Source organism: Lichenostomus cassidix, unplaced genomic scaffold (assembly GCF_008360975.1).
Source record: "Lichenostomus cassidix isolate B80296 unplaced genomic scaffold, HeHo_3.0 HiC_scaffold_35, whole genome shotgun sequence".
Classification (NCBI taxonomy): Eukaryota; Metazoa; Chordata; class Aves; order Passeriformes; family Meliphagidae; genus Lichenostomus; species Lichenostomus cassidix.
The window spans coordinates 556,764-580,284 of NW_028147256.1; the positions used below are offsets into that span (position 1 = coordinate 556,764).

Consider the following 23,521-nt stretch of genomic DNA (forward strand, 5'->3'; position numbering starts at 1 on the left):
ATTTGGGGGTTTTGGGGTTTTTTTGGGTTTTCATGGGGTGTCTTGGGGATTTTTTTGGGTTTTTTGGGGGTTTTTTTTGGATTTTTTGGTGTATTTTGGGGAGGTTTTGGATTTTTTTGGGGGGAGGTTTTGGGGTTTTTTGGTGGGCTTTGGGTTTTTTGGGTGTTCTGGGGTTTTTTTGGGGCTTTTGGGGTTTTTTTGGGGGTTTTTTGGGTGTTTTGGATTTTTTTGGGGAGGTTTTGGGGGTTTTTGGGTGCTTTGGGGGTTTTTTTGGGTGGTTTTGGGGATTTTTGGGGGTTTTTTGGGGGTTTTTGGGTGTTTTGGAATTTTTTTGGGGTGTTTTGGGGAGTTTTGTGGTTTTTTTGGGTGTTTTGGGATTTTTTTGGAGGGAATTTGGGGGTTTTTGGGGTTTTTTTGGGTTTTCTTGGGGATTTTTGGGGTTTTTTGGGGCTTTTGGGGTTTTTTTGGGTTTTTTTTGGGGCGTTTTGGAATTTTTTGGGGAGGTTTAGGGGATTTTTGGGTGTTTTGGGGGTTTTTTGGGTGGTTTTGGGTATTCTTGGGGATTCTTTGGGGGTTTTTTGGGTGTTTTGGAATTTTTTTGGGGTGTTTTGGGGTTTTTGGAGGTTTTGGAATTTTTTTGGGGTGTTTTGGGATTTTTTTGGAGGGAATTTGGGGGTTTGGGGGGTTTTTTTGGGTTTTCTTGGGGTGTCTTGGGGATTTTTTTGGGTTTTTTGGTGTATTTTGGGGAGGTTTTGGATTTTTTTGGGGGGAGGTTTTGGGGTTTTTTGGTGGGCTTTGGGTTTTTTGGGTGTTCTGGGGTTTTTTTGAGGATTTTCGGGGCTTTTGGGGTTTTTTTGGGTGTTTTGGAATTTTTTGGGGAGGTTTTGAGGATTTTTGGGTGTTTTGGGGGTTTTTTTGGGTGGTTTTGGGGATTTTTGGGGAGTTTTGGGGTTTTTTTGGGAGTTTTGGAATTTTTTTGGGGTGTTTTGGGGTTTTTTGGAGGCTTTTGGGGTTTTTTGGTGTGATTTTGGGTTTTTTTTGGATGGTTTGGGTTTTTTTGGGGGTTTTGGGGATTTTTTTTTAGAGGTTTTTGGGGGTTTTTGGTGGGCTTTGGGTTTTTTGGGTGTTCTGGGTTTTTTTGAGGATTTTGGGGTTTTTTTGGGTGATTTTTGGGTTCTTTTGGAGGGTTTTGGAGGATTTTTGGGGTTTTGGGGGGATTTGGGTTTTTTTGTGGGCTTTGGGGTTTTTTGGGGCGGTTTTGGGTGTTTTGGGGTTTTTTGGGGTGTTTAGGGACTTTTTGGGAGGTTTTGGGGGTTTTTTGGGTGATTTTGGGTTTTTTAGGTGTTTGGGGATTTTTCGGAGGGTTTTGGGTTCTTTTGGGGTGATTTTGGGTTTTTCTGGCGTGTTTTGGGGTTTTTTGGAGGCTTTTGCGGTTTTTGGGGGTGTTTTGGGATTTTTTGGGGGCCTTTGGGGGGTTCTCAGATGTTTTGGGGCTTTTTCGGGAGGTTTTGGGGTTTTTTGGGAGGGTTTGGGGTCTTTTGGAGGGTTTTGGGGTTTTTTTTGGAGTTTTTGGGGTTTTTAGGTGTTTTGGGGTTTTTTTGGGGTGAATTTGGGGTCTTTTTGGGACGTTTTGGTGGTTTTTGGGTGTTTTGGGAGGGTTTTTGGGGTTTTTAGGGGTTTTTTGGGTTTTTTTGGGGTTTTTTGGCGGGCTTTGGGGTTTTTGGTTGTTCTGGGTTTTTTTGGAGGATTTTTGGGGTTTTTTGGGAGATTTTGGGGTTTTTTTGGAGGATTTTGGGGTTTTTGGGGGATTTTGGGGTTTTTTTCGGAGGGTTTTGGGGTTTTTTGGGTGTTTTGAGGATTTTTGGGGAGTTTTGGGTTTTTTGGCTTTTTGGGGTGTTTTGGGGTTTTTCGGGTAGTTTTGGGGTTTTTTGGGAGGTTTGGGGGTTTTTTGGGGATTCTCTGGAGGGTTTTGGGTTTTTTGGAGTGTTTTGGGATCTTTTGGGGAGATTTTGGGGTTTTTTGAGCGTTTTGGGTTTTTGGGGGGTTCGGGTTTTTCTGGGACAGTTTGGAGGGTTTTTTTGGGGAGGTTTTGGGGTTTTTTGGAGGGTTGAGGGTTTTTGGGGTTTTTTTGGGTTTTTTGGGTTTTTTTTTATTTTTTCGGGAGATTTGGGGTTTTTTGGGGGTTGATTTTTGGGGTTTTTCCGGAGGGTTTTTTTGGGGAGTTTTGGATTTTTTGGGGGGGTTGAGGCATTTTTGAGGGTTTTGGGGTTTTTTGGGGTTTCGGGTTATTTTTGGGACATTTTTGGTGGTTTTTTGGGAGGTTTTGGGTTTTTTCGGGAGGATTTCTGAGGTTTTTTTCGGGGAGAGATTTTGGGGAGGTTTCTTTTGGGGATTCTGGGTTTTTTCGGGAGTTTTTGGGATTTTTGGGGTTTTTTGGGAATTTGGCGGCTCGGGGGCGTGGCCAAATCTCAGGCCACGCCCACAGGTCTTCAGCCAATAGGAGCGCGCCGCTGCCGGGCCGCCAGCCAATAGGAGCGCGGCTCCCGTTGCCAGGCAACAAGGGGCGGCCCCACGCTCTGGGGCTCCCCAGATATGGCCACGCCCACCTCGCGCAAACAACCAATCAGAAGAGCTATTTACACCTGAGGACACGCCTACCGAATGACAGGCAGCACTTCTGACCAATAACAGCGCGCAACGCCCTTTCCCACCTCCCCCTCCCTCTGCCGCGCCAACCAATGATAATCCTCCTTACAACCTCACGCCTCACTCCTACCCAATCAGCACCCTCCTTACAAAACCCCCAGCCCAAGCGGGAAGCCGGGCAGGAAGCCAGGCAGCGCTGACCAATAGGAAGCGGCGTTACATCGGCGAGAAGCACAGCGGACCAATGGCAGCGCGGCTTACAGCGCGGCGCGGGCCGGCGCCGTGAGGGAGGGAGCTGGCGGCCATTTTGAGCGGCGCCGGCAGGGGAGGCAGCGATGGCGGCGCGGCGGCTCAGGCAGCAGGAACCGCGGGAAGAGCCGCGCCGCCGAGACCTGCCCGGCCGCGGGATGAAGGGCGAGCTGGCCGGGCGGCTGCAGGCGGCCAGGGACCGCGGAGGTGGCCGGAGAGGGGAGGCGGCGGGAGGCGAGGGGCGGTGTGAGGGATGGCAGTGTGAGGGTGGGATGGCGGTGTGAGGGTGGGATGGCGGTGTGAGGGGAGATTGGCGGTGAGGGATGGCAGTGTGAGGGAGGGATGGCGGTGGGAGGGAGGGATGGCGGTGTGAGGGAGGGATGGCAGTGTGAGGGAGGGATGGCAGTGTGAGGGGAGACTGGCGGTGTGAGGGTGGGATGGCAGTGTGAGGGAGGGATGGCAGTGAGGGGAGGCTGGCGGTGATTGCCCTGAGGGCTTGGGGTTGGGTTTTCCCTCAGGGGGAGGTGTGGCCGTGAGGGGTTCGGCTGTTCGGGAAAAGCAGCCGGAGGGGCTGTGGGAGCCTCTGGTTGGGAGGGCAATGAGAGCCCCGAGAGCCCCAGGTTTGATAGGTTTAGGACCCTAAATTTTGAGGGCAATGAGAGCCCCGAGATCACCCGGCTGTGAAGGGAATGAGACCCCCCAGGACCCCCAGTGTTGAAGGCATTAGGACCTCCCGGGTTTGAGGGGATTGAGACCCCCAGGACCCCCGGGTTTGAGGGGTTTGAAACCCTCAGGTTCTGAGGAGACTGAGACCCCCGAGACCCCCAGTTTTGAGGGGTTTAGGACCCCCAAGACCCTCTGGTTGTGAGGGGATTGAGACCCCAGAGACCCTCTGGTTGTGAGGGGATTGAGATCCCAGAGACCCCCAGTTTTGAGGGGTTTAGGACCCCAAACTTTGAGGGCAATGAGATCCCCAGACTGAGGGGTTTAGGACCCCCAATTCTGAGGGGTTGAGGTCCCCAAGACCCTCAGTTCTGAGGGGAATGAGACCCCCAAGACCCCCAATTTTGAGGACACTGAGACCTCTAAGACCCCCAGCCTTGAGGGCAGTGAGACCCCCGAGACCCTCTGGTTGTGAGGGGATTGAGACCCCCGATTTTGAGGGGTTTGAGACCCTCAGTTCTGAGGGCAATGAGAGCCCCAGGAGCCCCAGTTTCTATAGGTTTAGGACCCCAAATTTGGAGGGGAATGAGACCCCAAACCCCCCCGGTTTTGAGGGGAATGAGACCCCCAAGACCTCAAATTTTGAGGGGTTTTAGGACCCCCTGGTTGTGGAGGGAATGAGACTCCCAGGAACCCCAATTTTGGGGGGATTGAGACCCCCAAGACCCCCAACTTTGAGGGTTTTAGGACCCCCTGGTTCTGAGGGGATTGAGACCCCCCAAGACCCCCCAGTTTGGTTAAATTCTTGCTTTTCCCCCCAAATTCTTGCTTCTGATTCCTGACCCAAATTCCCACATTTTCCCTGAGTTCTCTCACTTTTCCCTGACCCAATTCTGCCGCTTTTCCATCACTAAATTCCCAGTTTTTACCCTAAATCCTCCAACTTTTCCCTGACCAAATTCTCACACTTTTCCCCCAAATTCTTCTGTTTTTCCCTGACCAAATCCCTGCTTTTTCCCCAAATTCTCTCACTTTTTCCCCAAATTCTCTCACTTTTCCCCAAATTCTCTCACTTTTCCCCAAATTCTCTCACTTTATCCCCAAATTCTCTCACTTTTCCCCCAAATTCTCTCACTTTTCCCCCAAATTCTCTCACTTTTCCCCAAATTCTCTCACTTTTCCCCAAATTCTCTCCCTTTTCCCCCAAATTCTCTCACTTTTCCCCCAAATTCTCTCACTTTTCCCCCAAATTCTCCCACTTTTTCCCCATTTTTTTCACTTTTCCCCAATTCTCTCACTTTTCCCCCAATTCTCTCACTTTTCCCCAAATTCTCTCCCTTTTCCCAAATTCTCTCACTTTTCAATTCTCTCACTTTTCCCCCAAATTCTCTCACTTTTCCCCCAAATTCTCTCACTTTTCCCCAAATTCTCTCACTTTTTCCCCAATTTTTTTCACTTTTTCCCCAAATTCTCTCCCTTTCCCCCAAATTCTCTCCCTTTTTCCCCAAATTCTCTCACTTTTCCCCAAATTCTCTCCCTTCCCCCAAATTCTCTCACTTTTTCCCCAATTTTTCTCACTTTTTCCCCAAATTCTCTCCCTTTCCCCCAAATTCTCTCCCTTTTTCCCCAAATTCTCTCACTTTTCCCCAAATTCTCTCCCTTTCCCCCAAATTCTCTCACTTTTCCCCAAATTCTCTCACTTTATCCCCAAATTCTCTCACTTTTTCCCCAAATTCTCTCCCTTTCCCCCAAATTCTCTCCCTTTCCCCCAAATTCTCTCCCTTTCCCCCAAATTCTCTCACTTTTCCCCAAATTCTCTCACTTTATCCCCAAATTCTCTCACTTTTCCCCAAATTCTCTCACTTTTCCCCAAATTCTCTCACTTTTCCCCAAATTCTCTCACTTTATCCCCAAATTCTCTCACTTTATCCCCAAATTCTCTCACTTTTCCCCAAATTCTCTCACTTTTCCCCAAATTCTCTCACTTTTTCCCCAAATTCTCCCACTTTTTCCCCAATTTTTTTCACTTTTCCCCCAAATTCTCTCACTTTTCCCCCAAATTCTCTCCCTTTTTCCCCAAATTCTCTCCCTTTTTCCCCAAATTCTCTCCCTTTTCCCCCATATTCTCTCCCTTTTCCCCCAAATTCTCTCCCTTTTCCCCAAATTCTCTCCCTTTTTCCCCAAATTCTCTCCCTTTTCCCCCAATTTTTTTCACTTTTCCCCCAATTTTTTTCACTTTTTCCCCAAATCCTCTCACTCCTCTCACCAAATTCCCATTTTTTCCCCATTTCCCAGATGGACTCAACAGCCACAGCCAGGAGCACCAAGGCCACCAGGGCCACCAACCCTACCAAGGCCACCAACCCTACCAGGGCCACCAACCCTACCAAGGCCACCAACCCTACCAGGGCCACCAGAATCAGGACTACCAAGGCCACCAACCCCACCATGGCCATCAGCCCTACCAGGGCCACCAAGGCCACCAAAATCAGGACTACCAAGGCCACCAACCCTACCTGGGCCACCATGGCCACCAAGGCTATCAGAATCAGGACTACCAAGGCCACCAACCTTATGAGGGCCACCAGGGCCACCAAAGGCACCAAGGCCACCAGAATCAGGACTACCAGGGCCACCAAGGCCACCAAAACCAGGACTCCCATGGCTACCAAGGCCACCAAAATCAGGACTTCCAAGGCCACCAACCCTACCAGGGCCACCAGGGCCACCAAAGGCACCAAGGCTATCAGAATCAGGACTACCAAGGCCACCAACCTTATGAGGGCCACCAAGGCCACCAGCCCTACCAGGGCCACCAAGGCCATCAAAGCCACCAAAACCAGGACTCCCATGGTCACCAGGGCCACCAGAATCAGGACTACCAAGGCCACCAGCCCTACCCAGGCCACCAGGGCCACCAAGGCTATCAGAATCAGGACTACCAAGGCCACCAGGACTACAAGGGCCACCAAGGCCACCAGGACTACAAGGGCCACCAAGGCCACCAGGACTACAAAAGCCACCAGGGCCACCAGAATCAGGACTACCAGAGCCACCAGGGCCACCAAGGCCATCAAAGCCACCAAACCCAGCAGTTCCAAGGCCACCAGGACTCCCAAGGCCACCAAAGCCACCAAGGTCAGGAGTCATCCTGGGGCCACCAAGGCCACCAGGGCCACCAGCAGTTCCAGGGCCACCAGGAGTCACCCCAGGGCTACCAAAGCCACCAACCCTACCAGGGCCACCAAGGCCAGGACTTCCAGAGCCACCAGGGTCACCTGAATCCGTTCCAGAGCCACCAAGGTCAGCAGCTCGGGGGGATTTGGGGGTTTTGGGGATTTTGGGGTTTGGGGGGATTTTGGGTCTCTGGGGGATTTTGGGTTTTGGGGGAATTTTGGGGGTTCTTGGGGGACTTTGGGGAGATTTTGGGGTTTTGGGAGTTTCTGGGGTGATTTTGGGGAGATTTTGGGGGATTTTGGGGTTTCTGGGGTGGATTTTGAGATTTTGGGGTTTTGGAATTTTGGGGATTTTGGGTTTTGGGGGATTTTGGGGGGATTTTGGGTCTCTGGGAGGATTTGGGGTGATTTTGGGGGTTTTGGGGGTTTTGGAGTCTCTGGGGGAATTTTGGGGTCCTTGAGGGGACTTTGGGGGTGGATTTTGGGGAGATTTTGGGGTTTTGGGGAATTTTGGGGTCCTTGGGGGGACTTTGGGGTGGATTTTGGGGAGATTTTGGGTTTTTGGGAATTTTGGGGTCCTTGGGGGACTTTGGGGTGGATTTTGGGGTCTCTGGGAGGTTTTTGAGGGATTTTGGGAGGATCTTGGGGTTTTTGGGGATTTTGGAATTTTGGGAGGATTTGGGGTATTTGGGGGACTTTGAGGAGATCCTGAAGGATTTTGGGGATGCGGGCTTTTGGGTGGGTTTTGGGGGATTTTGGGAGTTTCTGGGGTGATTTTGGGGGAGTGTTTGGGGTCTCTGGGGGTTTTGAGGAATTTTGGGGAGATTTTGGGGTCTCTGGGATTTGGGGGGATATTGAGGTTTCTGGGTAGGTTTTGGGGATTTTGAGTTTATTTGGGGTGATTTTTGGGTCTCTGGGGGATTTGGGGTGATTTTGGGGAGATTTTGGGGGATTTTGGAGTCTCTGGGGAAATTTTGGGGTCCTTGAGTGGACTTTGGGGAGATTTTGGGGTTTTTGGGGGAATTTTGGGGTCCTTGGGGGGACTTTGGGGTGGATTTTGGGGAGATTTTGGGGTTTTTGGGGGAATTTTGGAGTTCTTGAGGGACTTTGGGGTGGATTTTGGGGTCTCTGGGAGGTTTTTGAGGGATTTTGGGAGGATCTTGGGGTTTTTTGGGGGGATTTTGGGGAGATTTTGGGGGGATTTGGATTTGGGGGGACTTTGGGGTTCTCTGGGGGAATTTTTGAGGGATTTTGGGGTGATTTTGGGTATCTGGGGGATTGGGGAGTTTTGGGGAGTGTTTGTGGTCTCTGGGAGGGTTTTGAGGAATTTTGGTGTTTTTGGGTGGGTTTGGGGGAATTTTGGGTTTTGGGGGGAATTTGGGGAGATTTTGGGATCTCTGAGGGGATTTTGGGGAGATTTTGGGGTTTCTGGAGGGTTTTTGAGGAATTTTGGGTTTCTTTGTGGGGATTTTGGGGTCTTTGGGGGGATTTTGGGGTTTCTTTGGGGTGGATTTTGGGGTCTCTGGGAGGTTTTTGGGGGGTTTTGGGAGGATATTGGGGTTTTTTGGGTGGGTTTTGGGGAGACTTTGGGTTTTTTTGGGGGAATTTTGGGGTCTCTGGGGGACTTTGGGGTGGATTTTTGGGAGGTTTTGGGTTGAATTTGGGGGATTTTGGGGTACTTTGGGTATTTGGGTGTCTCCAGGTGGTTTTTGGGGAGATTTTGGGGTTTTTGGGATCTCTGGGGGAATTCTGGGGGAATTTTGGGGTCCTTGGGGGGACTTTGGGGTGGATTTTGGTGTCTCTGGGGGGTTTTTGAGGGATTTTGGGTTTTTTTGGGGTTTTTTGGGGGGATTTTGGGGTCTCTGGGGGGATTTGGGGAGTTTTTGGGAAGGTTTTGGGGAATTTTGGGGTCTCTGGGAGGATTTTGGGGTCTCCAGGTAGATTTTAGGATCTCTGGGAGGATTTTGGGGAGTTTTTGGGAAGTTTTTGGGGATTTTGGAGTCTCTGGTTTTGGGGTGATTTGGGGTAGATTTTGAGGTCATTTTGGGGAGATTTTGGGTTGATTTTGGGAAGTTTTTGGGAAGTTTTTGGGGTAAATTTTGGGTACATTTTTGGGTTATTTTGGGCAGTTTTTGAGGTCATTTTGGGGAGATTTTGGGATGTTTCTGAGGTGATTTTGGGGGAGATTTTGGGGTAATTTTGGGGAGTTTTTGGGCTGATTTTGGGGTATTTCGGTTATATTTTGAGATCATTTTGGGAGGTTTTTGGGCTGATTTGGGGTAAATTTTGGGTACATTTTGGGGTATTTTGGGGAGTTTTTGGGGTGATTTTAGGAAGTGTTTCGGGTAGAGATTTTGAGGTGATTTTGGGTCGATTTTGGGGTAAATTTTGGGTACATTTTTGGGGTGATTTTGAGGAGATTTTGGGGAGTTTTTGGGGTGATTTTGGGTACATTTTGGGTACATTTTTGGGGTATTTTGGGGAGTTCTTGGGGTATTTTAAGGTGATTTTGGGAAGTTTTTTGGGAAGTTTTTAGAGTGATTTTGGGGTGATTTTGAGTAACTTTTGGGTATATTTTTGGGGTATTTTGAGAACTTTTTGGGTTGATTTTGGGTAAATTTTGGGTACATTTTTGGGGTATTTTGAGGTGATTTTGGGGAGGTTTTGGGTACATTTTGGGTACATTTTCGGGGTATTTTGGGCAGGTTTTGGGCTGATTTTGGGTAAATTTTGGGGACATTTTTGGGGTATTTTGGGGTGATTTGGGGTACATTTGGGGTATTTTGAGGAGATTTTGGGGAGTTTTTGGGGTGATTTGGGGTAACTTTTGGGTACATTTTTGGGGTATTTTGAGCAGTTTTTGGGCTGGTTTGGGGTAAATTTTGGGGACATTTTGGGGTATTTTGAGGAGTTTTTGGGGTGATTTTAGGAAGTGTTTCGGGTAGAGATTTTGAGGTGATTTTGGGTCGATTTTGGGGTAAACTTTGGGTACATTTTGGGGTGTTTTGAGGTGATTTTGGGGAGTTTTGGGGAAGTTTTTGGGCTGATTTTGGGATGTGTTTTGGGGAGTTTTTGGGCTGATTTGGGATAAATTTTGGGTACATTTTTGGGGTATTTTGGGTTGATTTTGGGGTACATTTTGGGGTATTTTGAGGAGATTTTGGGGAGTTTTTGGAGTGATTTGGGGTACATTTTGGGTACATTTTTGGGGTGATTTTGGGGTAAATTTTGGGTACATTTCGGGGTGTTTTGAGGAGATTTTGGGAAGTTTTTGGGCTGATTTTGGGTAACTTTTGGGTACATTTTGGGGTATTTTGGGCAGTTTTTGGGCTGATTTTGGGTAAATTTTGGGTACATTTTTGGAGTATTTTGGGTACATTTTTGGGGTATTTTGGGGAGTTCTTGGGGTATTTTAAGGTGATTTTGGGGAGCTTTTTGGGAAGTTTCTGGGCTGATTTTGGGTAATTTTTGGGGACATTTTTGGGGTATTTTGGGCAGTTTTTGGGGTGATTTAGAGTAAATTTTGGGGACATTTTTGGGGTGATTTGGGGTAAATTTTGGGTACATTTTGGGGTATTTTGAGGAGATTTTGGGCTGATTTTGGGCTGATTTTGGGCAGTTTTTGGGGTGATTTGGGATAACTTTTGGGCTGATTTTTGGGCTGATTTTGGGCAGTTTTTGGGGACATTTTGGGTACATTTTTACCTATTTTCTCCTCTCTCTCTTCTCCCCTCCCCCACAGCTCCCTGCCCCGCCCCTCCCCCACCCCTCCCCGCCCCTCCCCCCAGCCGGAAGCGCCCCCTGGAGGAGTGGGGGAGGGGCAGGGGGGGGAGGGGCAGCTACTGCCGGCAGCGGCTGGAGAGGAGGTGAGAGAGAGTTGGGGGAAAAATCCAAAATTTCAGGAGAAAACCCCAAAATTTGGGGGGAAAAGTCTGAAATTTGGGGGGAAAAATCCTGAGTTTGGGGGGAAAATGCAAAATTCAGGGGGAAAAATCCAAAATTTGGGGGGAAAAATCAAAAATTTGGGGAGAAAAATCCTGAATTTTGGGGGAAAACCTGAAATTTGGGGGGAAAAATCCTGAATTTTGGGGGAAAACCTGAAATTTGGGGGCAATAATCCTGAAATTTGGGGAGAAAATCCAAAATTTGGGGGGAAAATCCTGAATTTGGGGAGAAAATGCAAAATTTGGGGACAAAAATGCCAAAATTTGGGGGAGAATGCAAAATTTGGAGGGGAAAAATCCAAAACTGGAAATCTGAAATTTGGGGGTAATAATCCTGAAATTTGGGAAAATGCAAAATTTGGGGGAAAAATCCTGAAATTTGGGGAAAAATCATGAAATTTGGGAAAAGTCTGAAATTTGGGGAAAATGTAAAGTTTGGGGAAAAATCCAAGATTTGGGGGAATAAACCAGAATTTGGGGAATAATCCAAAATTTCAGGAAAAGAAACCCAAAATTTGAAAGTCTGATATTTGGGAAAATCCTGAGTTTGGGGGAAAATCCGGGTGGGGGAAAAATCCTGAATTTGGGGAGAAAAATCCTGAAATTTGGGGAGAAATCCTGAAATTTGGGGGAATAATCCTGAATTTGGGGAAAATGCAAAATTTGGAAATCCTGAAATCTGGGGGGAAAAAGCTGAAATTTGGGGAGAATAATCCAAAATTTGGAGAGGAAAATGCAAAATTTGGGGGGAAAAATCCAAAATTTTGGGTGAAAAACCCAAAATTTCGCGAGAAAACCCCAAAATTTCAGGGGAAAAACCCCAAAATTTGGGGGGAGAAAATGCAAAATTTGGGGGAGAAAATCTCGAATTTGGGGGGAAAAATCCGAAAATTTGGGGGGAAAAAATCTAAAATTTGGGGGAAAATCCTGAAATTTTGGGGGGGAAAAATCTGAAATTTGGGGGAAAATCCAAAATTTGGGGCAAAATTTGGGGGAAAAATCCTGAAATTTGGGGGAAAACCCTGAAATTTGGGGGCAATAATCCTGAAATTTGGGAGAAAATCCAAAATTTGGGGGAAAATCCAGAATTTGGGGGAAAATGCAAAATTTGGGGAGAAAAATCCAAAATTTGGGGGAGAAAAATTTGGGGGAATAATCCAAAATTTGGAGGAAAAATCCAAAACTGGAAATCTGAAATTTGGGGGAAAATCCTGAAATTTGGGGAGAAAATCCAAAATTTGGGGGAAAAATCCTGAAATTTGGGGAAACCTGAAATTTGGGGAAAAGTCTGAAATTTGGGAGGGGAAAATCCTGAATTTGGGGGAAAATGCAAAGTTTGGGGGAAAATCCAAAATTTGGGGGAAAATCCCGAAATTTGGGGAGAAAACTCCAAAATTTGGGGGGAAAAAAATCCCAAAATTTGGGGGAAATCCTGAAATTTGGGGGGAAAAATCCCGAAATTTGGGGAAAACCAAATTGGGAAAATCCAAAATTTGGGGAGAAATCCCAAAATTTGGAGGAAAACCTCAAAAATTTGGGGAAAAACCTCAAAAATTTGGGGAGAAAATCCCAAAATTTGGGGGAGATCCCAAAATTTGGGGAAAAAACCTAAAAATTTGGGGAGAAAATCCTGAAATTTGGGGGAAAAAACTCCAAAATTTGGGGGAAATAAAGAAATTTGGGGAAAAACCCAAAATTTGGGGGAAATCCAAAAATTCAGGGAGAAAATCCCAAAATTTGGGGGGAAAAATCCTGAAATTTGGGGGAAATAATGAAATTTGGGGAAAACCTCAAAATTTGGGGGAAAACCTGAAATTTGGGGGAAAAATCCTGAATTTGGGGGGAATCCAGGGGGAAATGCAAAATTTGGGGGAATAATCCAAAATTTGGGGGGAAAAATCCTGAATTTTGGGAGAAAACCCCAAAATTTCAGGGGAAAATCCCCAAAATTTGGGGGGAAAATGCAAAATTTGGGGGGGAAAATCCGAAAATTTGGGGGAAAGTCTGAAATTTGGGGGGAAAACTCCAAAATCTGGGAGTAAAAATCCCAAAATTTGGGGGGAAAAATCCAAAATTTTGGGAGAAAAATCCAAAATTTTGGGAGAAAAATCCAAAATTTTGGGAGAAAAATCCAAAATTTCGGGAGAAAACCCCAAAATTTCAGGGGAAAACCCCAAAATTTGGGGGGGTAAATGCAAAATTTGGGGGGAAATCCTGAATTTGGGGGAAAAATCCAAAATTTCGGGGGAATAATCCTGAATTTGGGGGGAAAATGTAAAATTTGGGGGAAAATCCCGATTGGGGGAAATGCAAAATTTGGGGGGGAAAATCCAGAATTTGGGGGGAAAAATCAAAAATTTGGGGGGAAAAATCCCGAATTTGGGGGGAAAATCCTGAAATTTGGGGGGAAATCCCGAAATTTCGGGGGAAAACCTAAAATTTGGGGGGGAAAACCCAATATTTGGAGACCCTAGACCTGAATTTGGGGGGAAAAATTCCCGAGATTTGGGGGCAATAATCCAAAATTTGGGGGAGAAAACCTAAAATTTGGAGACCCCAGACCCGAATCTGGGGGAAAAGTCTGAAATTTAGGGGGAAAAATCCCGAATTTGGCAGGAAAAATCCAAAATTTGAGGCAGAAAACCCAAAATCTGAGACTCCAAACCCAAATTTGGGGGGAATAATCCAAAATCTGGGGGGAAAAATCCAAACTGTGAGACCCCAGACCTGAATTTGGGGGAAAATCCAAAAATTGGAAACCCCAGCTCCGAATTTGGGGGGAAAAAACCCCAAATTTTGGAGTGAAAACCCAGAAATTCCAAATTTCCAGACCCAAATTTGGGGTTAGGAACCCCAAAGCTGAGAGCCCAGCCCCAGTTTTAGGGGAAAAACCTGAAAGTTGGGAAGAAAAATCCCAAATTTGGGGGAGAAAACTGAAAATCTGAGACTCCAGAAGCAAATTTGGGGGGGAAATCCCAAAATTTGGGGGGAAAACCCCAAAATCTGAGGAAAAAACTGAAATTTGGGGGGAAAACCCCAAAATTTGGAGAGCCCAGACTCAAATTTGGGGGAAAAAATCCCAAAATTTGGGGGAGAAAACCCAAAATTTGTGTCCTACAGACCCAAATTTGGGATTGGGACCCCAAAAATCGGAGAGCTCAGAGCCAAATTTGGGGGAAAAAATCCCAAATTTGGGGGGAAAACCCAAAATCTAAACCCCCAAACCCAAAATCTGAGAGCCCAGACCCAAAATCTGAGAGCTCAGACCCGAATTTGGGGTCAAAAATCCCAAAATCTGAGAGCCCAGACCCGAATTTGGGGGAAAAATCCCAAAATCTGAGAGCCCAGACCCAAATTTGGGGTCAAAAATCCTAAAATCTGAGAGCCCAGACCCGAATTTGGGGTGAAAAATCCCAAAATCTGAGAGCCCAGACCCGAATTTGGGGTCAAAAATCCCAAAATTTGAGAGCCCAGACCCGAATTTGGGGTCAAAAATCCCAAAATCTGAGAGCTCAGACCCGAATTTGGGGGAAAAATCCCAAAATCTGAGAGCTCAGACCTGAATTTTGGGGTGAAAAATCCCAAAATCTGAGAGCCCAGACCCAAATTTGGGTCAAAAATCCCAAAATCTGAGAGCCCAGACCCAAATTTGGGTCAAAAATCCCAAAATCTGAGAGCTCAGACCCAAATTTGGGGTGAAAAATCCCAAAATCTGAGAGCCCAGACCCAAATTTGGGGTCAAAAATCCCAAAATCTGAGAGCCCAGACCCGAATTTGGGGTGAAAAATCCCAAAATCTGAGAGCCCAGACCCAAATTTGGGGTGAAAAATCCCAAAATCTGAGAGCCCAGACCCGAATTTGGGGTCAAAAATCCCAAAATCTGAGAGCCCAGACCCAAATTTGGGGGAAAAAATCCCAAATTTGGGGGGAAAACCCCAAAATCTGAGGAAAAAACTGAAATTTGGGGGGAAAACCCCAAAATTTGGAGAGCCCAGACTCAAATTTGGGGGAAAAAATCCCAAAATTTGGGGGAGAAAACCCAAAATTTGTGTCCTACAGACCCAAATTTGGGATTGGGACCCCAAAAATCGGAGAGCTCGGAGCCAAATTTGGGGGAAAAAATCCCAAATTTGGGGGGAAAACCCAAAATCTAAACCCCCAAACCCAAAATCCAAAGCCTCAGCCCCAAAATCTGAGAGCCCAGACCCAAATTTGGGGTCAAAAATCCCAAAATCTGAGAGCCCAGACCCAAATTTGGGTCAAAAATCCCAAAATCTGAGAGCTCAGACCCAAATTTGGGGTGAAAAATCCCAAAATCTGAGAGCTCAGACCCAAATTTGGGTCAAAAATCCCAAAATCTGAGAGCTCAGACCCAAATTTGGGGTGAAAATCCCAAAATCTGAGAGCCCAGACCCGAATTTGGGGGAAAAATCCCAAAATCTGAGAGCCCAGACCCGAATTTGGGGTCAAAAATCCCAAAATCTGAGAGCCCAGACCCAAATTTGGGGGAAAAAATCCCAAATTTGGGGGGAAAACCCCAAAATCTGAGGAAAAAACTGAAATTTGGGGGGAAAACCCCAAAATTTGGAGAGCCCAGACTCAAATTTGGGGGAAAAAATCCCAAAATTTGGGGGAGAAAACCCAAAATTTGTGTCCTACAGACCCAAATTTGGGATTGGGACCCCAAAAATCGGAGAGCCCAGCGCCAAATTTGGGGAAAAAATCCAAAATTTGGGGGGAAAACCCAAAATCTAAACCCCCAAACCCAAAATCTGAGAGCCCAGACCCAAATTTGGGGTCAAAAATCCCAAAATCTGAGAGCTCAGACCCGAATTTGGGGTGAAAAATCCCAAAATCTGAGAGCTCAGACCCGAATTTGGGGTGAAAAATCCCAAAATCTGAGAGCTCAGACCCGAATTTGGGGTGAAAATCCCAAAATCTGAGAGCCCAGACCCGAATTTGGGGTGAAAAATCCCAAAACTCCAAACCCTCAGAGGCAAATTTGGAGATCTCAGAGCCAAATTTGGGGTTGGAACCCCAAAAATTCAGAGTTCTGACCCCAAATTGAGGTTTTCTGACCCCAGATTGAGGATTTTGACCCCAAATTGAGGATTTCTGACCCCAAATTGAGATTTCTGACCCCAAATTGCAGTTTCTGACCCCAAATTGAGGATTTTGACCCCAAATCCCCATTTCTGACCCCAAATTTAGGGTGTTTTGACCCCGAATTGAGGATTTTTGACTCCAAATTGAGGATTTTTGACTCCAAACCCCAATCCCTGACCCCAAATGGAGGTTTTTAACCCCAAATTAGGGTTTCTGACCCCAAATTGAGATTTTTGACCCCAAATTGAGGTTTTTTTACCCCAAATTGAGATTTCTGACTCCAAATCCCCATTTCTGACCCCAAATCCCAATCCTTGACCCCAAATTTGGGGTTTCTGACCCCAAACTGAGGATTTTCACCCCAAATTGAGGGTTTTGACCCCAAATTGAGATTTTTTGACCCCAAATCCCAATCCCTGATCCCAAACTGAGGATTTCTGACCCCAAACTGAGGTTTTTTACCCCAAATTGAGGATTTTGACCCCAAATTGAGATTTCTGACCCCAAATTGCAGCTTCTGACCCCAAATTGAGGTTTTTGACCCCAAATTAAAGATTTTTAACCCCAAATTAAGATTTTTGACTCCAAATCTCCATTTCTGACCCCAAATGGAGGTTTTTAACCCCAAATGGAGGTTTTTGACTCCAAATCCCAATCCCTGACCCAACCTGAGGGTTTTTCACCCCAAATTGAGGGTTTTGACCCCAAATTGAGGTTTTTTTGACCCCAAATCCCAATCCCTGATCCCAAACCGAGGTTTCTGACCCCAAACTGAGGGTTTTGACCCCAAATCCCCATTTCTGACCCCAAATTGAGGTTTCTGACCCCAAACTGAGGATTTTGACCCCAAATTGAGGGTTTCTGACCCCAAATTGAGGATTTCTGACCCCAAATTGAGATTTCTGACCCCAAATTGAGATTTCTGACCCCAAACTGAGGTTTCTGACCCCAAATTAAAGATTTTTAACCCCAAATTAAGAATTTTGACTCCAAATCTCCATTTCTGACCCTAAATTGAGGTTTCTGACCCCAAATTGAGGTTTTTGACCCCAAACGGAGGTTTTTACCCCAAATTGCAGTTTCTGACTCCAAACCCCAATCCCTGACCCCAAACTGAGGGTTTTTAACCCCAAATTAGGGTTTCTGACCCCAAATCGAGATTTTTTCGCCCCAAATTTAAGTTTTTCACCCCAAATGTGGGTTTTTCACCCCAAATTGCTGTTTCCCCCAAACTGCAGTTTTTCCCCCAAATTGCAGTTTTTTCCCCAAATTGCAGTTTTTCCCCCAAATTGCTGTTTTTCCCCAAACTGCAGTTCTTCCCCCAAATTGCAGTTTTTTATCCCAAATTTGGGTTTTTCCCCCAAATTGCTGTTTTTCCCAAAATTGCTGTTTTCCCCCAAATTTGGGGTTTTTTCCCAAACTGCAGTTTTTTCCCCAAATTGCTGTTTTTCCCCAAATTGCAGTTTTTCACCCCAAACTGCAGTTTTCCCCCAAATTGCTGTTTTTCCCCAAATTTGGGTTTTTCCCCCAAACTGCAGTTTTTTCCCAAATTGCTGTTTTTCACCCCAAATTGCTGTTTTTCCCCAAACTGCAGTTTTTCCCCCAAATTGCAGTTTTTTATCCCAAATTTGGGTTTTCCCCCAAAATTGCTGTTTTTCCCCAAATTTGGGTTTTTCCCCCAAATTGCTGTTTCCCCCCAAATTTGGGTTTTTCCCCCAAATTTGGGGTTTTTTCCCAAACTGCAGTTTTTTCCCCAAACTGCAGTTTTTTCCCCAACTTGCAGTTTTTCCCCCAAATTGCAGTTTTCCCCCCAAATTTGGGGTTTTCCCCCAAACTGCACTTTTTCCCCAAATTGCTGTTTTTTGCCCCAAATCTCTGCAGCTCCAACTCCCCCCAGCAGCAGGAAGAGGAGGAAGAGGAAGAGTTCGATGAGGACTTGGTGCTCATTGACACCTGTGAGTCACAAAATGGCCCCAAAATGTCACCAAAATGTCCCCAGATGGCCCCAAATGGCCCCAAAATAGCCCAAATGGCACCTGTGAGTCACCAAATGGCACTTTTTGTACCCAAAATGGCCCCAAATGTCCCCAAATGGCACCTGGGAGTCACCAAATGTCCCCAAATGTCACCAAAATGTCCCCAAATGGCTCCAAAATGTCCCCAAATGGCACCTGTGAGTCACCAAAATGGCACTTTTTGTCACCAAATGGCCCCAAATGGCACCTGTGAGTCACAAAGTGTCCCAAAATGGCCCTAAATGGCACCTGTGAGTCACCAAATGTCACTTTTTGTCACCAAATGGCCCCAAAATGTCCCCAAATGACACCTGTGAGTCACAAAATGTCACTTTTTGTCACCAAATGTCCCCAAATGGCTCCAAATGGCACCTGGGAGTCACAAAGTGTCCCTAAATGGCCCAAAATGGCCCAAAATGACCCCAAATGGCACCTGTGAGTCACAAAGTGTCCCCAAATGTCCCCAAAATGTCCTCAAATGGCACCTGTGAGTCACCAAATGGCACTTTTTGGCACTTTGTGTCACCTGATTGCTGCTTTTTGTCTCTTTTTTGTCCCTTTTGGTCCCTTTTGGTTGCTACTTTTTCTCTGGTTTTTGTCCTTTTCTTTCAGTACTTTTTAATTCTTTTTTGCCACCTTTTTTGTCCCTTTTTTCTCCCTTTTTTCCCCATTTTTTCTCCCTTTTTCCCCATTTTTTCTCCCTTTTTTCTCCCTTTTTTCTCAACAACTCTTAACTCCAATAACCCAAACACCCCATTTTTCCCCGATTTAACCATTTTTCTGTGTTTTCTCCCCAATTTCAGACACCTCTGACCTCCATTTCCAGCTGTCCCACTTCAGATAAATCCCATTTTTCCCCATTTTTCCCCATTTTTCTCCATTTTTTCTCCATTTTTCCCCCTTTTTTTCTCCATTTTTCCCCATTTTTCCCCTTTTTTCTCCATTTTTCCCCTTTTTTCTCCATTTTTCCCCTTTTTTTCCACTTTTTTCTCCATTTTTTCTCCATTTTTTCTCCATTTTTTCTCCATTTTTTTCTCCATTTTTTCTCCATTTTTTCTCCATTTTTTTCTCCATTTTTTCTCCATTTTTTCCCCATTTTTTCCCCATTTTTTCCCCATTTTTTCCCATTTTTCCCCATTTTTTCCCCAATTTAACCATTTTTCTGTGTTTTCTCCCCATTTCAGACACCTCTGACCTGCACTTCCAGCTGTCCCCTGACAGATAAATCCATTTTTAACCAATTTCCCCTGTTTTTCCCCCAATTTCAGACACCTCTGACCTGCACTTCAGGCTGTCCCAGGACAGAGAAATATCCATTTTTTCCCCATTTTTTTTCCCCATTTTTTCCCATTTTTTCCCCATTTTCCCCCCATTTTTCCCCATATTTTCCCCATTTTTTCCCCAATTTAACCATTTTTCTGTGTTTTTTCCCCATTTCAGACACCTCTGACCTCCATGTCCAGCTGTCCCACTTCAGAAATATCCCATTTTTCCCCATTTTTCTCCATTTTTTCCCCATTTTTCTCCATTTTTTCCCCATTTTTTCTCCATTTTTTCTCCATTTTTTTCCCATTTTTCTCCATTTTCCCCCATTTTTTCCCCCATTTTTCCTCATATTTTTCCCCATATTTTTTCCCATTTTCTCCCCATTTTCTCCCCATATTTTCCCCATTTTTTCCCCAATTTAACCATTTTTCTGTGTTTTCTCCCCATTTCAGACACCTCTGACCTGCACTTCAGACTGTCCCAGGATAGAGAAATATCCATTTTTTCCCCATTTTTCCCCATTTTTTCTCCATTTTTTCTCCATTTTTTCTCCATTTTTTCTCCATTTTTTCTCCATTTTTCCCCATTTTTCCCCATTTTTTCTCCATTTTTTCTCCATTTTTTCTCCATTTTTTCCCCATTTTTTCCCCATTTTTTCCCCATTTTTCCCCATTTTTCCCCATATTTTCCCCATTTTTTCCCCAATTTCCCCATTTTTCTCTGTTTTCCCCAATTTCAGACACCACTGACCTGCACTTCAGGCTGTCCCAGGACAGAGAAATATCCCATTTTTCCCCACTTTTTTCCCCATTTTTCCCCATTTTTTCTCCATTTTTTCTCCCTTTTTTCTCCATTTTTCCCCATTTTTCCCCATTTTTCCCCATTTTTAACCAATTTCCCCATTTTTCTCCCCATTTTAAACACCTCTGACCTGCACTTCCAGGTGTCCCAGTTCAGATAATTCCATTTTTCACAATTTTTAACCATTTTTCTGTGTTTTCTCCCCATTTTTCAGACACCTCTGACCTCCATTTCCAGATGTCCCACTTCAGATAATTCCCATTTTTCCCCATTTTTCCCCATTTTTCTCCATTTTTTCTCCGTTTTCTCCCATTGTTTCCCCATTTTTTCCCCAATTTAACCATTTTTCTGTGTTTTTTCCCCATTTTTCAGACACCAGTGACCTCCATTTCCAGCTGTCCCAGTTCAGATAATTCCCATTTTTCCCCTTTTTCCCCCCATTTTTCTCCCATTTTTCCCCATTTTTTCTCCATTTTTCTCCATTTTTTCTCCATTTTTTCTCCATTTTTTCTCCAATTTTTCCCCTTTTTTCCCCATTTTCCCCCATTTTTCCCATTTCTCCCCATTTTTCCCCATTTTTCCCCATTTTTCCCCAATTTAACCATTTTTCTGTGTTTTCTCCCAATTTCAGACACCTCTGACCTGCACTTCAGGCTGTCCCACTTCAAATAAATCCCATTTTTTCCCCAATTTAACCATTTTTCTCTGTTTTTCCCCCATTTCAGACACCACTGACCTCCATTTCCAGCTGTCCCACTTCAGATAATTCCCATTTTTCCTCCATTTTCCCCATTTTTTCCCCATTTTCCCCCCATTTTTTCCCAATTTTCCCCATTTTTCCCCTTTTTTAACCAATTTCCCCATTTTTCTCTGTTTCCCCCCATTTCAGACACCACTGACCTGCACTTCAGGCTGTCCCAGGATAGAGAAATATCCCATTTTTCCCCATTTTTCCCCATTTTCTCCCATTTTTCTCCATTTTTCTCCCTTTTTTCCCAACAACTCTAACCCCAATAACCCAAACACCCCATTTTTCCCCAATTTAACCATTTTTCTGTGTTTTTTCCCCATTTCAGACACCACTGACCTGCACTTCAGGCTGTCCCAGGACAGAGAAATATCCCATTTTTTCCCCATTTTTCCCCCTTTTCTCTCCATTTTTTCTCCATTTTTCCCCCGTTTTCTCCCATTTTTCCCCATTTTTCCCCAATTTAACCAATTTTATCTGTTTTCTCCCCATTTCAGACACCAGTGACCTGCACTTCCAGGTGTCCCACTTCAGATAATTCCATTTTTCACAATTTTTAACCATTTTTCTGTGTTTTCTCCCCATTTCAGACACCTCTGACCTGCGCTTCCAGGTGTCCCACTTCAGATAATTCCATTTTTCCCCATTTTTTCCCCGTTTTTCCCCATTTTTTCTCGGTTTTCTCCCATTTTTCCCCATGTTTTCCCCATTTTCTCCCATTTTTCTCCCATTTTTCCCCAATTTAACCAATTTCCCCATTTTTCTCCCCATTTCAGACACCAGTGACCTCCATTTCCAGCTGTCCCCTGACATATAATTCCATTTTTAACCATTTTTCTGTGTTTTCTCCCCATTTCAGACACCTCTGACCTGCACTTCCAGGTGTCCCACTTCAGATAATTCCCATTTTTCCCCATTTTTCCCCATTTTTTGTCAGTTTTCTCCCATTTTTTCCCTCTTTTTTCCCCAATTTTTCCCCATTTTTCACAATTTTTAACTAATTTCCCCATTTTTCTCCCCATTTCAGACACCAGTGACCTGCATTTCCAGGTGTCCCCCGGGCGGCTGGGCGGCTCCCCGCTGACCAGCGACGGCTTTGCCTACCTGTGGTCAGGAGCTAAAGCCACCCATGGGGTCAGCAGGGGCAGGGTGGCCTTCCAGCTCAGGGTAATGGGGCAAATTTGGGCTGAAAAACGGGGAATTTGGGAAAATTGGGGGATTTTGGGTGAAAAAATGAGGATTTTGGGGGGAAAAATGGGGATTTTGGGTGAAAAACTGGGGATTTTTGGAGGAAAAATGAGTAATTTTGGTAGAAAAATGAGGATTTTTGCTGAAAAAAACGGAGATTTTTGGTGGAAAAGGAGGATTTGGGGTGAGAAAAGAGGTCAGGAATGGAGATTTGGGGTGAGAAATGGGAAATTTAGGAAATTTGAGGTCAGAAATGGGGATTTTGGGTGAAAAAATGTGGAATTTGGGGTGAGAATTCTCAGGTGAGGAGCCAAAGCCACCCATGGGGTCAGCAGGGCAGGGTGGCCTTTGGGCTCAAGGTGAGTCAAATTTGGGGTGAAAAACGGGGAATTTGGGAAAATTGGGGTGAAAAATGGGAATTTTTGGTGAAAAAATGAGGATTTTGGGGGGAAAATTGGGGATTTTTGGTAGGAAAATGGGGTTTGGGGGTGAGAAAAGGAGGATTTGGGGTGAGAAAAGAGGTCAGGAATGGAGATTTGGGGTGAGAAATGGGAAATTTGGGTCAGAAATAGAGATTTGGGGTGAAAAAATGGGGATTTTGGGGGGAAAAATGGGGATTTTGGGTGGAAAAATGTGGAATTTGGGGTGAGAATTCTCAGGTGAGGAGCTAAAGCCACCCATGGGGCCAGCAGGGCAGGGTGGCCTTTGGGCTCAAGGTAATGGGGGAAATTTGGGGTGAAAAACGGGGATTTCGGGAAAATTTGGGGATTTTTGGAGGAAAAATGAGGATTTTTGGAGGAAAAATGAGGATTTTTGGTGAAAAAACGGAGATTTGAGGTGGAAAAATGGGGATTTTTGGGTGAAAAATGGAGATTTGGGGTGAGAATTGAGGTCAGAAGTGGAGATTTGGGGTGAGAAATGGGAAATTTGGGTCAAAAATGGGAAATTTGGGTCAGAAATGGAGATTTGCTGGGAAAAAATGGGGATTTTTGGTGAAAAAATGGAGATTTTTGGGTGAAAAAATGGGTATTTGGGGTGAGGAAATGGGGATTTAGAGTCAGAAATGAAGTCAGAAATGGGAAATTTGAGGTGAAAAATGAAGATTTGGGGTGAGAAATGGGAAATTTGGGTCAGAAATAGAGATTTGGGGTGAAAAAATGGAGATTTTTGGTGAAAAATTGGGAACTGTGGGGTCAGAAATGAGGCTTGGCAGTGAAAAATGAGGAGAGAAATCGGCATTTGGGTCAAAAGTGGGGATTTCTGGTGGAAAATTGGGGATTTTTGGTGAAAAAGGAGGATTTGGAGTCACAGTTCCGGGGTCAAGGGATTGGGATTTGGGCTGAGAAATGGGAGATTTGGGTCAGAAATGGCAATTTGGAGTCAATGTCCCCAATGTCCCCAACATCCCCAATGTCCCCAAATCCCCACACTGTCCCCTGCTGTCCCCAGGTGTCGGTGGCTCTGGCTGTCCCCATCAATGTCCATAATGTCCCCATTAATGTCCCCAATGTCCCCATTAATGTCCCTGCAGGTGTGCCAGGCCCTGGCTGTCCCCATCAATGTCCCCAATGTCCCCATTGCTGTCCCCATTAATGTCCCCATTGCTGTCCCCATTAATGTCCCCATCAATGTCCCCATTAATGTCCCCAATGTCCCTGCAGGTGTGCCAGGCCCTGGCTGTCCCCCAGCTGCCCCCATTGCTGTCCCTGCTGTCCCCAG

The 23,521-nt window shown here is 45.4% G+C and overlaps 2 protein-coding genes across 4 annotated transcripts in view; both read left to right on the forward strand.

Annotated features, from left to right (window-relative positions):
• Window positions 1–2,476: 2,476 nt before the first annotated feature.
• On the forward strand, window positions 2,477–6,859 carry LOC146423978 (uncharacterized). 3 transcript variants are annotated; one of them, XM_085044053.1, is made up of 3 exons: window positions 2,477–3,102; window positions 5,854–6,411; window positions 6,463–6,859. In XM_085044053.1, exons 2-3 carry the CDS (start codon window positions 5,854–5,856, stop codon window positions 6,838–6,840), a joined length of 936 nt encoding a protein of 311 aa, XP_084900179.1. In that variant the 5' UTR covers window positions 2,477–3,102; the 3' UTR covers window positions 6,841–6,859. The 3 variants fall into 3 exon arrangements, with proteins under 3 accessions (XP_084900179.1, XP_084900178.1, XP_084900177.1); XM_085044052.1 differs by having other exon boundaries at window positions 2,747–3,102; window positions 6,445–6,859; XM_085044051.1 differs by having other exon boundaries at window positions 2,748–3,102; window positions 5,854–6,859.
• Window positions 6,860–18,031: 11,172 nt separating this feature from the next.
• Window positions 18,032–23,521, forward strand: part of LOC146423979 (heterogeneous nuclear ribonucleoprotein U-like protein 1) — a 35,083-nt gene continuing 29,593 nt past the window's right edge. The window contains exons 1-2 of the mRNA XM_085044007.1: window positions 18,032–18,050; window positions 21,552–21,781. Coding sequence (XP_084900133.1) covers window positions 18,032–18,050; window positions 21,552–21,781 — 249 coding nt within the window. The remainder of the gene's footprint in view (window positions 18,051–21,551; window positions 21,782–23,521) is intronic.